At 41.9% G+C, this 17,897-nt stretch overlaps 1 protein-coding gene across 4 annotated transcripts in view; it reads right to left on the bottom strand.

Moving 5' to 3' along the window:
• Window positions 1–17,897, bottom strand: part of UPF2 (UPF2 regulator of nonsense mediated mRNA decay) — an 86,221-nt gene that overhangs the window by 16,549 nt on the left and 51,775 nt on the right. For all 4 annotated transcript variants that reach the window (XM_053253423.1, XM_053253426.1, XM_053253425.1 and 1 more), the window contains 6 exons: window positions 15,166–15,351; window positions 13,120–13,323; window positions 6,392–6,667; window positions 3,383–3,566; window positions 990–1,129; window positions 110–220 (listed from right to left, as the gene is read on the bottom strand). In XM_053253423.1, the coding sequence (XP_053109398.1) occupies window positions 110–220; window positions 990–1,129; window positions 3,383–3,566; window positions 6,392–6,667; window positions 13,120–13,323; window positions 15,166–15,351 (1,101 nt within the window). The remainder of the gene's footprint in view (window positions 1–109; window positions 221–989; window positions 1,130–3,382; window positions 3,567–6,391; window positions 6,668–13,119; window positions 13,324–15,165; window positions 15,352–17,897) is intronic.

Genomic DNA, 17,897 nt, shown 5'->3' with positions numbered 1-17,897 from the left:
TATATAAGAAAAAAGAAAAAAAACCCACCAGTATTAAGAAACTGCCTACTTAAAATGTCTGTACAGTGCTCATGGTAATGAGTATCATCTTAAAAACAGCAATACATACAGTATTCTCTTCATCAGTTTCATTTTCCTTATTGGAGTCTGTGAGATAATCTGTATTTTCTTCTTCTTCCTCTTCTCCTTCTCCTTCTTCATCATCATTGTCAGAGCCCTCCTGAAATATTAACACCTTTTAACATATGAATACAAGTTGTATTCCAAAACAAGCAATACAAACTCTGCTATTTTCAAAGCTTTCACAGAGGTTACATAATCATACGTTAGCTATGAAAACTTTTGTTGAAGAGTAATAAATATTTAAATATATTAGTTCAGCAATCTTTATTATTGTTTTGAGTTGCTCTTCTGTCATTTTTAGTTTTGACGACACAGTTGACCAACAATGGATTCATTTTTGTCAGTAAAGCATGATTTATTCCTGTTATCCACTTGTTTAACTACTCTCTTGAAGTCAAACAAAATATTGTATTGGCTAGAAGGATTTAAGGGAGATTCTCGGTTTAAGAAAATTATTACACATGCTAGTAATATAGTTAAAATTTAAACTTTAGAACATTTGTGAAGTGCATCTGCTCAAGAAATATCAAACACAGTTGTCCTGCAGAAGAGGATATCCAGGCCTCTTCTCCCATCCTCCTTCACCCCCAACAGAAGATCACAATTGTGAGGAGATTTTGAGTGAAGCTTACTTAGCACAAAGCATATTACCCCGTAAAGGAGTACTTGGGGATTTGCAGAATAAGGTTACATCTCTTTCCACTAAAACAGAAGTAAGGTCCTGAGTACAACAAACCAGAATGGGCAATAACCCAGTTGAAGTGCTGATAGCTCAAATGGGCAACAGTCCCTTATGGTTGGCAAAAGCTACATATCTTGCCCCCTCAAACTTCAGCAAAGGAAATTAATGACAAGATAAAAGTCACCTCTTCCTCTGGTTCATTTATTTCACTTTCATTTCCAGATTGTTCTTCTATTTCTACTCCAGCTTCCTCCTCCTCTTCATCCTCTTCCAGGTTCTCCCCTTCAGTCACTGAATCTTTAGAGTCCTTGTCATTCACAAGGCCTAAGAAAGAAAACAAGGAATAATTCTGAATCAGAGAATCCCCACTAAAGCTGCAATCCAATGAACACTTACTTGGGAGCAAGTCAATTGAAATATGTGGGATTTATTTTTGACTAGATATGCAAAGGATCAGGCTGCACATCTTCACAGAAGTTTCACAGTAAGACATATGATATAAAATGGCTTACATAAACCACTATTGTAACACAACACCATCAAGCAGTACATCCCAGAAGGTCTTTTAGATTTTAATTTATTTTATTTTGTATTTACTCTGGAGAGAGTATTAAATAGTTTATTCCTGATGTTGAGTAGAGAAACTAGTTTTGATCCTCTTCATTTAGAATACATAGCATTCAATAGCTCTATGCTATTATCAATAGTCTGTTGGTCTGCACAGAATTGCACAAAGTTTCTGGATCACTTCAGAAGACAGAACAAGTCAACTACAATTCATGTAGGAGAGCGTACTTTTGTGGCTTGCATGTGTCATTAAATCAGTCGATTATCAATTGAGGAGGATCTTATTGCTTGGGAGAAGCAGCAGTGGTCATCACATACTAGACCCATACCATACTGTGGGAAGCTGAGGACAAATGGACCCAGGAGAAGTGGCATTCAAGAATTATTTCTGCACTCCACTTCCTGCTTCAACTAGTCCTTTGAGACTAGAAGAGTATGTGTGAAGGAAGCTGCCACACAATTTATCACATACAAGCTTGCTCAAGACAGGGTAACACTCTGCACTCTCTTCTCATCCCAAGAACATTAAATATCTTCTTAGTAGAGAAATCTACTCCATCTTACATATTTTGTGAGCCATTCAGAATGTTCCATGCTGAAGGGCAGAGTAATTTTTTAAAAATATACATAAGTTATTGGCAGAGCATCACCATAAAAATGGATTTTGCTTTTTGATGAAATTGCTTTATATTAGCAATTCAGTATTTTTTATTGCCATCACTGAACATGAGTACAGTCTGCTCGGTCAAAACATGGAGTGCATGTCAAAGGAATTAGGAGATAATCTAGCAGATAAATAGGTTACGGCAAGTGACATTTTTCCTAGAATTGTACATTTTATTCTGGAATGCTTTGTTTTGTTAATAAATCCAGTTTCAAATATTTTATATTCCACTAGCTACAAAGTGTCAACTGGAGGTTGCTTGCATCCCATCTTAATGTCTCCCTAAATTTGGAGTTCAAAATTACCGTTTTGCTTTTAAAAAAATGGAGCACCAATATTAGTGATCTGCCATGCTTTCATGCAAAATCTGGACCTTTAAGACTCCTATACATGTGCAGCATTCTTCAGTTTTCAGTTTGCTTCCCTTCCCCTTACCAATTACTGATGTGGATCAGCATAAATGCAAACTGATCAAATAGGTGCAAAACAAGAATCCTGATGTAATGGTACAATCACAACAGGATCTATCTTGCTCTCGCTTTCCCTATTTTTGCACAGCATACATGCACATCAGTATATAATTTGTAAGGGGGGAAACCCACTAACTGAAAACTTTAGTGAACTGCATGAGTGCCAATTCCAAAATTAGTTTTAGAAGTTCTTCAAGCTAAATTAGAAGGCATATAGAATGGAGCACAGGGCTGCGTGTATCCATGGAATAATAATGGACTGGGGGAATTCTATAACAAAACAAGGTTAAAAAGGATGTGTCTGTCTACCCTCAGAGGATATTCTAGGGGATCCAAGAGAAAAACCATTTCATTCCTTAGTTGGTTAAATGCAAAGATGGAGAAGTCTGCATTTTGGGGAATTGGGGAAGAGGTCCCTGCCACTAAGGCAAAAACTGAAAGGAAGCTAGGTTTGGTTTCCAAAAGAAACTGTTCCTGGTTTGCAAAAGCTACTGATACAGAAAGCAAGCATAATGAGGTACAGTCCAGACATGATGTAATCTCTCCAAGAATTTAAAAATGAGTGATTATAGAGAGAATCTGGCCCTTCAAAGTGTTGAGTTAGAGATCATGAACAGTGGATGGTAGATACTGATTTACACCAGGATGAGATTCACAGACTGACCCATCTAAAGTGTTCCCAGTAGACTGCAATCCTATCTTCATTACACATTGCTATAGTCCTCATAAGTGATTTAACTATTCTTGAACTACAGTCAGTTCCTACCCAATCACTTGGAGACAGCTTAAGGTTATGGGAAGTGCTATAAAGTCAGAAAATGCCCAAGTAGGCAGCAAGTATTTCAGCTGCCTTCATTACTGATGCAACGTTCTTACCTAATTTGATTAAGAATTCCCTTTCCAATTCTTGTACCTGCCTAACTGAGTCTTCCAGGGAATTGCAGAGTTTTATCTTTGGTCTCAGCAGTTCTAATGTATCACTGATCATGTAGTCAATGTCTATAGGGAATGGATGATCTTTTGTCCAAACATCCAAGCTTTTCTTCCACCAAACATATCTCTGGAAAAACAAAGAGAATTTCAAAGTGGATATATAACATATAACTGAATATTACCAGATGTAACACTGGGGCTTAATATTTCTGAGCACTGCTTGCACTCCAGCAGTGCTCTATAGGATCGGAAACCCATTGCTGAACCTCGGCAACATATTTCTGATCTAACAGAGTGCTTCTGGAACATGAGCAGTGCTCAGAAATGTTAGCCCCGTTGCACAATGGCACGAAGTGTACCCCTGCACACACTCCTAATGTGTGTGCTACATTAGTCACAATGTCAGCCACTGTTTGGGGTTTACTTTTTTAAAAGTCCCTTAAAAGCTGCTTACTGATAAAAGGCAACTGTAACCATATTATACCCACCCCGTGAATGTCATATTAGCTGCCTTATTGTTAAGAACAATATTATACAAAATGCCTTCAGCTTCCTCATTCTATAAACTGTGGAACAATGAACCTATAATAGATTATACAGGCAAAATTATTATTTATATATTATTATTTATTACATTTATAGACTGCCCCATCCAAAGGCTCCAGGCAGTACACACATTTTAAAAAACAGAAAACAAACACTATCTAAAACACACTACGTAAAACAATATGAAAACAATTTTAAAACAATTCAAAACCAATTAAAATAACAAAAACAATTTTAAAGCCTGTGAAGGTTTTAAAACCATATGAGAAAATAGTCTCAAAGTATATCAAGGCAGAGTTTAATATTAAAGAAGCATCTGAGACAGACATTTTTGACAGATTTGGGGGCAAAAGGGAAGGAGCAGACTTTTTCTATAAGTTTAAGTTTGCTTTGGTTTCTCTCTTCTAAGTAAACACAGACACCTTTTTTTGTCTAGTCATTGCCCTGTCTATTTCCAAGCTTTCATTATTCCCTCCATATCTTAATTATCTTTTTGTTACCTTCTGTGCAATTCACCGGGACATATTTCTGGAACCCAAAATAACATTTAGAGGGAGGGAAAGTGAAAATAGTCCCGCTCTTCCTCTGTTCATGTTCAGATACAGAAAAAGCCTTCTCCAGAGTGACTCTCCAGTCTCCCTGCAAGGGTGGAGCCCTTCTGCTACAGTCCTATAGCTGTGGAATATGCCAGCCACATGTGTATATTAATTCTATGCAGATTATATTCAATTCTATTTTCTATTCCTCTTTTTCTGAATCTTTTTGCTTATCTTGTCCCCCTCACTTCCGCCAAGTTGTTAATTCATTTCCTTAATTTAACTAAAATTAAATGAAAGACCAAGTTCATTGCTTGGGAGTGCTTCTGGACCAAATGCTATATAGGAACATAGGAAGCTGCCATATACCGAGTCAGACCATAGATCCATCTAGCTCAGTATTGTCTTCACAGACTGGCAGCGGCTTCTCCAAGGTTGCAGGCAGAAAACTCTTTCAGCCCTATCTTGGAGAAACCAGGGAGGGAACTTGAAACCTTCTGCTCTTCCCAGAGCGGCTCCATCCCCTGAGGGGAACGTCTTACAGTGCTCACACTTCTAGTCTCCCGTTCATATGCAACCAGGGCAGACCCTGCTTAGCTAAGGGGACAAGTCTTGCTTGCTACCACAAGACCAGCTCTCCTCTCTACTGAACTTGGAGGCACAGGTGGTGGCTGTGTGCAGGACTATTCTTCTTCTCTGGATTTTAGTTCATTTCTTCTCCGCATATTTCTTCTTATGCTAAAAACATGTCACTCAGTTTCTTAGCGCATCTATGTTCTAGTCACCTCCAAGCTGAACTATTGTCATGCGTTTGTGTAGGGCTGCTCTTGAAGAGAGTCCAGAAATTTCAATTGGTTTGGAAAACAGCTGTCAAGGTTCGATCTGGGGCTATGAAATCAGATCACATTATGCCAATCTTGTACCACCTAAACTAGTTGTCAATTTATTTATTTCACTTTATTTGTCACTCAAGTTGTTGGTTTTGATCTTTGAGGTCCTATGTGGATCAGAATATCTCAAGGAGTGCCTCCTCCCATAGGAATCTGCTTGAGAACTCTGTTCTTACTATTCTGTTTCTGGTTGATTACTGAAATGAAGTGACTGACTGAATGAGAACTCCGTTCCACTCCTAGGCCCTTTCTCCATGCATCTCCTCCCATGTAGCAGTGGTGCAGCAGCAGGTATCAACAAAAGGGATTCCTTTCTGCTGTAGTATCCAGACTGCTGGACAACCTCCCCAGAGAGTATGTCTAGCCCCATCACTACTCACTAAGATAGGCAGTGATGACTGTGTGTTCCAGGAAGCCCTTTAGACATGCCGTTTCTTCAAAAAAGTATTTTTGGTCTGTCACATGTTGTGCTTTTGGATGCTGCTTAAATTGTATGTTAGTGTATGTTTTATTTATTGTGAGTCACCTTGCATGTACCCATGCAGAAAAGTGGGATATAAACAAAGCTTAATCTTTCTAAATTTAATTTTGTTGTTGATGATTCAGCTCATTCTTGTCCTTCATATTATTTGCATTTTTCCATTTATTTCCCTCATTTTGAAAGTGCAGGTTTCTATTTCTTTAATTGCTCTGTCTGGAATGAACCATCTGCTGTTAATCAGATCCTTCGCGTTCTTTAAGGGATCTCTTTACAGCCATATATTCTTGTTAGATTTCCCTTGATTGCGTTACCTCATTGGTTGCTGCCATAATCTTTTCTTTATTGTATTGGATTATTTGATTAAACAGTAAGCCTTTGACCATGGCCTCATTCATTTTTAGGCACTCAGAGAATATTAGTAACATGCCAAATGGAGAAATGCATAACAATTAAATGTAACACAAAGTTGATCACAGAGAAAGATGAAACTTTTTTCTACCTGAAAGTAGACCAAGAAGCAGTCCAGTTTCCGTTTGCTAGATCCCCTGTCAAAATACTGCCCACAAGTGTCGAGGATAGTGCAGACCAGTCTAATTCGGAAAAGGTGTTCTGGGGGATCAAGTGGGCTGGGAGTCCCATCAGAGTTCACACCAAATGATGTGAATGAGTACAGAGTTCGAAATATTACCGCCGACTCTACCATTCTGTAATTGTACAGCTCACCCAAGAACTTGGCACTGCTGATTCTCCTTTGGTTAAATTTTGGTTGATTAACCTACAGCAAACAAAATACCACTGCAAAGTTGACACACATTTCTTTTCATGCATAGGCAAAGAATTATTCTACAGAGGGAGGCCTCACAATCTACCACAAACATACAAAAAGCTAAGAATGTTCATGATAGGCAAGTGTGATCTATTGGAGTATGCATAGGAATTAAGCTGGGAATAAAGAATATTAATCCTGGCCTCTCTGCCTCCTAACACCTTACATGCTTGGTTTCTCAGCTAAAGGAAAAAACAGGTTGCTCACCTGTAACTTATGATCTGGAGGACATCCGTCGACATCCATAAGTATGGGTTCTGCACCTGTGCAGGGACCACGCGGTAGCAATGCCACAGCTTGTCGTGGCGTCCAAGCCCCACCTCCATGCCTACAGAGCCAGCGTGGTGTAGTGGTTAGAGTGCTGGACTAGGACCGGAGAGACCCGAATTCAAATCCCCATTCAGCCATGAAACTAGCTGGGTGACTCTGGGCCAGTCACTTCTCTCTCAGCCTAACCTACTTCACAGGGTTGTTGTGAGGAAAACTTAAGTACGTAGTACACCGCTTTGGGCTCCTTGGAAGAAGAGTGGGATATAAAATGTAATAAATAAATAAATAAAATAAATACAGCGTGCTATTTAAAGGTGGGCTGGGCACCATGTACCTCAGTTCTTGGACGACCGCTGAGGAGGACGACCATCCAGGTAAGTAGATGAGCTCATCAATGTTAATGGAAAAAGGCAATGGCATGCACACAAGTATACACATAGCAGAGCACTACTGCAGAGGGGTGGTCCAGGAGGGTCTTATGGATGTTGACGGATCGCCCCAAGATCATAAGTTACAGGTGAGTAACCTGTTTATCTGTATCAAGATTCATTGAGATTCATAAGTATGGGTGTTTAGCAAGCTCTCCTTGGAAGAGGGTACAGTAGTGATTATTGCAGCACTCTTTTCAGAATACTTCTCCTGAAGCTCGCCTCAGCAGCAGAGCGCACATCTATGGCATAGTGCTTTATAAAGGGCAACACATAGCCTTGCAGATATCCATGAAAGTCACCCGTGAGAGGTGTGCAGCCGATGAAGCGTAAGCCCAAGTGGAATGGGCCTTGTTTCTGGTGGATTCTTGTTTTGCAACTTGTAGGTGAGAAAGATGAGCTCGACCAGCCAGTTCGATAGTCTTTGTCTTGATATGCAGAATCCCCTGGCAGTGCTTTTATAGACTATGAACAAGCGATTAGAAGATCTGAAGTCCTTTGTTTGCGCTAAGTAGAACAGGAGCGCCCTGCGCACATCCAGAGAGTGTATAGAACGCTCCAGAGGGAAGGTTGGAAGCACAATGTCCTGATTCAGGTGAAAGGTGGACACTATTTTCAGCAGAAAATTGGGGTCCAAACGTATCAGTGCCTTGTCTGGATAAAACCTCGTATAGGGAGAATCTATCCTTAAGGCCGTTAGCTTACTTACACGCCTTGTGGTGGTAAAGGTGAGTAAGAAGGCTGTCTTTAGGGGCACAAGTTTTATTGGATGTGGTAACTCAAACGGAGCTTGAGTTAGCGACGAGAGGACCAATGAAATACTCCAGGGCTCCACTGGGGCTCGAATAGGAGGGCACACATTCGTAAGTCCCTTTAGGAAGGCTTAACTTTCTGGGTGAGAGAAGAGAGTCTTGCCATCCCATCCGGGGTGTTTTGATGAGAGTGCGACTAAGTGGACTTTCAGGGACACATTGGCCAAACCTTGAGTTTTCAGCGTAGTCAAATTAGAGAAGAACATCCCAGACAGTTGCACGTTTTGGCAGAAAACCATGTGCCCTGGCATAGGTTTTGAATCTGAGCCATTTCCCCGTGTAAATTATGTCTAGTAGAGGCCTTTCTTTGGTTAAGCAAGATATGCTTCAAAATCTGATTCGCCATGCAATCAAACAGAGTGTGAGAACGTCCAGGTGGAGGACGTGTCTGTCGTCCTGGGACAAAAGGTCTAGTACTCGAAGTGGACGATGATAACAGTTCTCTGACAGTCTGAGTGGCTGTGGAAACCATGGTTGTCTGGGCCACCACGGGGTCACGAGGATGCAAGATGTTGGGCTGGCTAGAAAACAAGCCACCACTTGGCTTATTAGTGGTTGTGGAGGAAACATGTAAGGCGTTTCTTGAGACCAATCCAACTGGAAAGTGTCTCCTAGTGACTGTTGATCATGTTCAGCCCTCAAGCAGAAACAGGCGTACTTCATGTTTATCGAAGTAGCAAACAGGTCTATGAAGAATGAGTCCATCCAGTGGTCGAAGAGGGGAGCAACGTATTTTGTCCTGAGTTCCCATTCATGTTGATTGTGTTGTACAAACACTCGGCTGAGATAGTCCACTAGGACATTCTCCAAGCCCTTGATGTGGATTGTCATTGGGAATATTTGATGCCGGATACACCAGTGCCATAGTTGAACACTGAGGGCACACAAGGTTTGAGATACAGTCCTGCCTTGACGGTTGATGGGCCGCTGTACTGCCCAATTGTACTTGGACAACTTTGCCTTGTACCAGTGGCAAGAAGACCTGTAGTGCCTGGAAGACAGCTAGCAACTCCAGGAAGTTGATATGCAACTGGGCCTGGTGCGGGGTCTATTTACCTGATTACCCTCACAATCGGCACCCCACCCTAGCTGTTATGCATCTATCAGCCAAACTGATAGAGATGGCGTCTGGAACGGGACTCCCTCTAGGAGATTCTGGCTGTCTGACCACCATGACAGTGATTGTAGAATTTGTGGTGGCAGCTCCAGATGTTTCCGCTGACTGTCTCTGTTGGGATGGAAAACTGACAGAAACTATAGTTGTAGCTTTCGCATTTTCAGACGTGCGTAATGTATCACTGTATTGCAGGATGCCATAAGGCTGAGTGAAGCGTAGGTACTTCCTGTAATGCTCTCTTATGTTGATATGAAAGTAGGCATCTTTCAAATCCAGCGTTGCAAGCCACTTCTCTGGGTGGAGAAGTGGTAGTATCTTCTGCAACGTCATCATACGAAATTTCCTGACATGGATCAGTTTGTTTAGATGGCATAGGTCCATGATGGGGCGGATGCCCCCATCCCGCTTTGGGATCCGAAAATAGCAAGAGTAGAACCCTTCCTGCCTGTGCACCCACGGCACCAGTGTGATTGCACCCTTTTCCAACAGTTCCTCCTCCTGTAAGGCTAAGGACGGCTGAGTGAACCTCATTCCCGTAAAGTGAGGGGTCGTTTTGAATTCTATGGGGTATCCTGAGGATATGATCTTCAGGACCCAGTGGTCCAATGTTATATGATGCCATGCAGGGGCATGGCGTGCCAGGTGATGGAACTGCATGGCCATGCTGGGTTGTTAGCATCCTGTTTGCCAAGATGTTAAGACCCCTGCAGGTGGGATTGGGGAGAAATCAAGTGTCGGTGGCTGGTCCCGAACCTCAAAGACACTTCTGCGATTCCCGTTGTTTGGTACATTGGGACTGAGTGGTCTTGGCCTTACCTTGGTAAGGGCGTTTATGGTAAGGGTTATACTACTTCTTGTAGTCACAGCAATCTTGCTGCCTGAAGGAAGGCCTCTGTTTGCCGTAATAAGAACAGTATCTCGGAGTGTACGTGGAGGTAGAAGCAGCAGAGGTAAACGTTTTCACTGTGAATTTTGATTTTTTAAGTTGTACCATGGTGATATCCGTTGACTCACTGAAAAGACCAGTTCTGTCAAAGGCCAGACATTCAATTTTCTTTTTCATGTTGCTCTGAAGGTTTGCAATCTCAGCTACGTGTGTCTCCGCAAAGCCACAGCAGTGGTCAGGGAACGAGACTGACTCAGCGAGATGCTTAGCAATACTTAACTGCTCTCTGGTTAAGTCAGCCCATTTCTCCAGGGTTCACTGGAACTTCTTCTTAAAATCTTCAGGGGATAAAGTGTCCAGTTCACCCTGAAGAGATTCCCATAGGCCATGGTTGTACTTGGCCATACATGCCAGGTAATTTGCCACTTTAATCGACAGGCATGAGGTGGAGTAAACCTTCCTGCCTAATAAGTCCAATTTTCTTCCCTCTTTATCAGATGGTGTGGTATGACGCCTTCCCGTTTTTGAAGAGGTGGCACAATCGATTACAAGGGAGTTAGGAGCTGGGTGTTTTACGGGGTAAGTGTCGTCGTCCTCCTGAATGTGATATAGGCTCTTCAGTCTTTTGGACATGGGAGTAGATGTATGAAGCACTCCCCAGACATATTTTGCTACTCTGGTGATCACAGGGAGCACAGGCAAGGCCACCAGCTGAGTGGCCTGAGATTTGGCCATGAAATTATATACTGGGTCTATTGTTGACAATTCTGATTGGCCCGCACATGTTTATGATAGGCCTTCATTTCTTCATTCAGAGATACATAAGTGAATGGAGGCACATTAGTGGGGGGATCCACTAAACTGTCTGCATCCTCTGGATCAGATTCAAAATCAGAGGAACCATAGTGTTCCGAGGCAGATCCAAACGGAGAAGATGGGACACATGTTTGGGTCTCCACAGTGGTGTTTTGTGGGGAAGGCAAAGCTCCTGTCTTGGTGCTTATGGACCTGAAGAGTGGTCTGCGTTATCGTAGATAGAGGAGAGGTTTATCCATACAAGGTACTGATATGTTTAGACCCCAATTTACTGCCAAAATTAGTGTCCACCTTTCACCTGAATCAGGACATTGTGCTTCTGACTTTCTTCAGAGACCCCTCCACCCCTCTGGAGCATTCTATGCACTCTCTGGATGTGCGCAGCTAGATGGCCATATTTGGTTTTTAAAAAGCCAAATTCTGGCTTACGGCCCATTTGACTCACGAGTATACCCCTTAGGTTCTGGCAACCCTGGCGCAGGGTGCTCCTGTTCTACTTAGCGTGAACAAAGGACTTCAGACCTTCTAATCGCTCGGTGTCGGCGCTGGGGACAGGGAACATGACCTCGATGTTGAACGCATTGGTGTCCAGCGGTTCTGTCGGTGCCGGAGCCAAAGGCATGGTGTCGAAGAAAAACGCTGAGGTGCTGACGGTGATGGCATGCATTCCCATGTTAGGTCGATAGTCTTTGACTTCTTCCTTAGTGGTTTTGTGGGAGTCTCTGTAGTGCGGCGCTTCGTCAACTTCCGAGACTCCTTGTGTCAAGTCGGTCCCTCCAACGTGTTGATGATGGATTTTGACTGTCAACAACATAGACTTGGGAACTTTCAATGTTGAGGGGGACGCCGACATCAATGTCAAAATCCTAGGTCTATGTTGGCTCGACAGCAATGCTGATATTGACGTTCTTGACTTTTGTTGATTCGATGCCAAAGGAGATGTTGAAGTCAATTTCGACATCTTAGATCTTTGTTGAGTTGGTAGTGACGATGGTGCTAAGGCTAACTTTGGTGGTGTCTTAGATGCTAAATTAGATGGGCATGGCTCACCAGGCATCAAAGGGCTCAAGACTTCGTCATAAATGGCGCCACGAAGACGAAGTGCCTGGTTTTTGCGAGTCTGCTTTAAAAAAGGCAGACAGATCTTGCACGAGGACACATTGTGCTCCTCACCCAAGCAAATGAGGCACAAATCATGAAGGTACTTGGAGGAGAGTTTAGCTTTACAGCCATCATCTCTCTTACAGGATTTTTTCTCCTCAGCCATTCCACAAGTCGAAGAAGCTTAGTCAGGTCCGTTCCTGGGTCAGGTGCCAGTCTGTCAGCCAAAGCAAGTTCAATATTTCACCAAACATAATCCGTCAGCAAGAAATGGGTCAAAAACTGATATCCATCTGATATCTCACTGAAGAAAAAAACTGAAGAACTTATCCGACGAACAAGCAGCAGACCGAGGTCCAAACACGAAGGCGGTTGGAAAAGAACTGAGGAACTGGTGCCCAGCCCGTCTTTAAATAGCACGCTCTAGGCGTGGATGTGGGGCTTGGACGCCTCGACAAGCTGCGGCATTGCTACTGCGTGGTCACTGAGCATGCACAGAAACCATACTTATGGATCTCGATCCAGATCCTAGACTTAAAGTTACTAACCTAGACTGTTAATTTATGTCAGGGGTAACAGAACTACAATACAGTTATGACAACTTGCTGCTGTAGAAGAAAATTATTTTCTGCAATCTTTATTCAGTGTCAAGAACATATCTATCTAGAATTACGTAGATGTTTTAGAAAAAGGAGTCCATTAAGGTCTATAGCAGGGGTGGGGAACCTTGACCCTCCAGCTGCTGTTGAACTACAACTCCCATCATTCCCAGTCACAATTATTGTGGCTAGGGATGGTGGGAGTTGTAGTTCAAAAACAGGTGGAGGGCCAAGGTTCCCCACTCCTGGTCTATAGGAACACAGGACTATAACTTCCTATTAAAATGTAGCACTTCTCTAAACTTTTTTAGAAACTAGTATAAGTTTAGAAATATTTCTTTTAGAACTTTTCAAAATATAAAAATGTTTTACCTCCATTCCTAATCGAATATCTTCTAGAACACCATCCACAACATGAATTCCAACATCCTCTTGGTAAAGTACCAGCCCTGCTAAAAGGTTGGCTACACAATGAATACTATTATATTTCACATTCCAGATGTTGATCATACAACATATAACATAGTCTTTCACTTCAGGGTCATGCCAAGGTAATTTGCGCATCTGTCTCAGGACCTGAACAAGATTTTTAAAAAGAAAAATACAAAGTAGATATTTTGTAGCATAAATATGTTAACTCTTAACCAGAACTATTCCAAAATAGTGTTTTGCAGACTTGTACTCCTTTATGCTCTGGTTAATTATTTTTTTTTAAAGCACAGAGAAATAAGCCCTTCATATAAATAAACTAGTACAGTCTCCATCTTGATACAGTGAAGGTTTTCTGCTTATTCATTAGGAAGAGGCAAGAATCAAAGCCAAAAGGATTTTTCACTCAATGATAAACCTCAAGAGACGAAACCCTTTAGGAAAGGTCTGATTAGTATTAGAACTTGAATATTAGTTTACCAAGAATTAATTTCAGAATTAAGGGTATTTTAATTAATGGTTCTTAAACAACTACTCAGCAGCTCCCAAGATTCAGATGACAACTATAAAATACTGAAAAGTAGGAGGGTTTGTTCAGTTTCCACCATATGCTAAAGAGGTTAAAATAAAAAGCATTTTGCCTCTCCAGATGTGCAAGTGGGCTGCACAGTGAATATTGCAGTAATCCCCAACATAGTTCTTAGGAACATGGGAACATAGAAAGCTGCCATATACTGAGTCAGACCATTGGTCTATCTAGCTCAGTATTGTCTTCACAGACTGGCAGTGGCTTCTCCAAGGTTTATTTATTTATTTATTTAGCACATTTTTATACCGCCCTAACCCAAGGTCTCAGGGCGGTTGCAGGCAGGAATCTCTCTCAGCCCTATCTTGGAGGAGCCAGGGAGGGAACTTAGAACCTTCTGCTCTTCCCAGAGTGGCTCCATCCCCTGAAGGGAAGATCTCATAGTGCTCACACTTCTAGTCTCCCTTTCATATGCAACCAGAGCAGACCCTGCTTAGCTAAAGGGACAAGTCATGCTTGCTACCACAAGACCAGCTCTCCTCTCCACTCTTCTCCTCTCTTCTTCCCCAAGTATACACAGTTTTGTTGGATTACAGCCATAGATCAAATACAGGAGTTAAACTTTAATTCAGAAGTCTTTCATGTAGCAAAGCACGTGGCATGAGAAGTGAGAGGGCAGAACAGTAGTCCTCACGGACTTGTAAGCAGCCACTTCCCCATGGCCAGTAAGAATTGCCTTCAATGAACTAGATACAGAAGTAAGTTTGGGTTTGGTTTTTTACTTGTAAACTGTTGATGTGCCACAAATGACTTGTGTTAGTGTGCTGTGGGCAGACAGCCTAACTACAGCAGTTTTCAAAGTACTGGATTACAAAATATGAGATGTTTCATATCAGGCGATTTATAAATCTAATAAATAAGTAATTAAGCACTGGATCCCTTGCTAATAAACATTTTGTTGTTGTTGTTGTTGTTATTAGATTTCTATACCGCCCTTCAAAAAATGGCTCAGGGCGGTTTACACCGAGAAATAACAAACAAATAAATAAGATGGAACCCTGTCCCCAAAGGGCTCACATTCTAAAAAGAAACGTAAGATAGACCCCAGCAACAGTCACTGGAAGTACTGTGCTGGGGGTGGATAGGGCCAGTTATTCTCCCCCTGCTAAATAAAGAGAATCACCATGATAAAAGGTGCCTCTTTGCCCAGTTAAGGGATTGTTCACAATCCCTTAAAACATAAAAAGTAACAGTAAAGCCAGGTGAAAGAAGTCATTCAGATACAACTTGCTTCTGGTAAGATTGCTAAATTTAAGCTTACACACTATGTGCACAATATAACAGCTCAGAATGTTGTCAATCAACTAATGAGAATGATCATCTCTTCACTTTGGCTCTCACCAAGTCCCTAATTGTTTGGGTAAGAAAGAAGTATGAAAAAGCAAGCCTGAAAAGGGACACACCTTCTCAGTAGTGACTTTTGAGAGATCCTTGTAAAGGAGCTTCCGAATATACTCCTGAAGAGGAGGGCGTTTCTTCTTCACAGTTTTCTCAGCTGGAGGGGGGTTACAATAGTAGTAGGCATTTTCCACCATCGTGACATAGCGAGCATCAAGGTGCATCGCTTGTTTCTTTCGCATCATTTGCTCCTGGAAACAAACAAGATGGGGGGGGGGACACTATTTACAGCCTTACTTGTTTTGTAAAAGTCATTTGTTTTTTTGCCAAGCATCAGCTAAATCCCTTTTCTAGACAAGACCAGTAAACCACATGCCCTGCAGGATTCTCTGCCTATTAAACCAAGATCTACTTAGATTTGCTAATTTCTACTTCCAACTACTATCACAGAATGAGCTATCCTATATTTTCAACCATATTCTATACCATAAGAAGTGTGTGGCATCTACGGTTTCCCACCTAGATGCCCTCACTTCTTGTGCTCTTTGCCTTCCAACTGTGCAGCTGGTTGTCTAATGTCATGGCTTTCCTCTGAAGTTCTAGGTCCAGTTTAAATGCTTACTAGAGATGTGCAGAAGGTTCTGTGGTCGGAATGTTCCGACTCAAAACAGGCCATTTCAAGTGTTCTGAGCCAGAATGTTCTGAATGTTCTGAATGTTCCAAGTGCCATTTTGGGATCCAAAATGGCACTCCTCTGGCCTTTCCACATGCACGGCGGCCATTCGCGTGGTCAGCACCACCATGCAAATCGTCCCTGCATGAGCACAGAGACCAGAAGAACTTCATTTTGGATTCCAAAATGGTGCTTGGAACATTCCAGCACAGAATGGGGTCATTCCATCAGAACAACCAGTTGTTGCGAGCAAACGTTCAACATATTTAGCACTCCGCTCTGAGCTCAGAAAGGAACGCTAAATCCGTTTCATGCACATCCCTAATGCTTACCATGCAGTGAACCAATTCCCATGGTGAATGGATGAATACTCCAAACCCCTACCCAATTTAACGTATAATGCAAGTGCTGCATGTAGAGGCATGAAAGTGGAGAAACCATAGTCATGTGGTTCTCCTCCCCACAAAAGGAGGGGGAATCATATGTCTAACTTATGTACATAGGGTATATCAAAGAAGATCAAAGGTTTGATGTAAATAAAATAATATTCAAGCAATCCAATTCAATAAAACATCTATAGAATAATTCATCAAAATGTCACATCCAACATAGTTTTTATAGTTAAAATTAATGTAAGCTAACCCAGCTCAGTATATCTGAGAGGATGTTAAATCCATGGAGAGAGTAGTAACAACAAACCCTTAGAAAATAGGAATATTCACTGGGTCCCAGGAGTCCCACTGAAATCCAAAAAGAGATTATTAGGCGCTCCAAAAGGATCTCTTCAAACTGGCAAAGTGGGCAACAAAATGGTAAACGTGGTTCAATACTGGCAAGTGTAAAGTAAAGTTGTGCCGTCGAGTCAGTGTTGATTCCTGACGACCACAGAATGAAAAACACATGTGTTTTTCTTTGGTAGAATACAAGAGGGGTTTGCCACTGCCATCTCCCATGCAGTATGAGATGATGCCTTTCAGCATCTTCCTATATCGCTGCTGCCTGATATAGGTGTTTCCCACAGTCTGGGAAATATACCAGCAGGGATTCGAACCAGCAACCTCTTGCTCCCTAGGCAAGTTACTTCCCCGCTGTACCATTAGGGGGCTTGTGTAAAGAGATGCATATTGAGGCAAAGAACCTCAGCTTCACATATATGCTGATGGGAGTGACTGACCGACCAGGAGAGGGATCTTTAAGTTGTGATGGACAGCGCATTGAAAGTGTCAACTCAATATATGGTAGCTGTGAAAAAGGCCAACTCCATGCTTGGAATCATTAGAAAGGGAACTGAAATAAAACTGCCAATATTATAATGCCCGTATAAAAAACTATGGTGAGGCCACATTTGGAGTACTGTGTACAATTCTGGTCACCACATCTAAAAAAGGACTTTGTAGAACTGGAAAAGCTACAGAAGAGGGCAACCAAGATGATCAGGGGCCTAGAGCACCTTCCTTATAAGGCAAGACTACACCTAGGACTTTTTAGTTTAGAAAAAAATATGACTGCAGGGAGACATGATAGAGGTCTATAAAATCATGCATGGTGTGGAGAAAGTTGATATGAGAGAAATTTTTCTCCTTCTCGTATAACACTAGAACCAGGGGTCATCCCATGAAACTGACTGCCAAGAAGTTTAGGACTGACAAAAGGAAGTATTTTTTAACATACTGCATAATTAACCTCTGGAATTCTCTGTCACAAGATGTAGTGACAGTCACCAACCTGGATGTCTTTAAGAGGGGTTTAGATACATTCGTGGTGGACAGGTGGTCTATCACTGGCTACTATTCTGAGGGCTATAGGCCACCTCCAGCCTCAGAGGCAGGATGCCTCTAAATACCAGTTGGGGAAAGTAACAGCATGCAAGAGGGCATGCCCTCAGATTTTCCCTGTGGGTTTCCTAGGGGCATCTGGTGGGCCACTGTGTGAAACATGATGCTGGATTCCATGGGCCCTGGGCAGGGCTGTTCTTATCTTCTTAGTGATACCATAAGAATTAGCTTACATTAATTTTAACCATAAAAACTATGTTGGATATGATATTTTGGTGAATTATTCTATAGGTTTTATTGAATCAGATTGTTTGGATATTATAGTAAATATATTTTATGTTATTTACAT

Source organism: Hemicordylus capensis, chromosome 5, assembly GCF_027244095.1.
Source record: "Hemicordylus capensis ecotype Gifberg chromosome 5, rHemCap1.1.pri, whole genome shotgun sequence".
Taxonomy (NCBI): Eukaryota; Metazoa; Chordata; class Lepidosauria; order Squamata; family Cordylidae; genus Hemicordylus; species Hemicordylus capensis.
The sequence above is the reverse complement of the archived record's forward strand: the minus strand, read 5'-3'. Positions and strand labels throughout refer to the sequence as shown.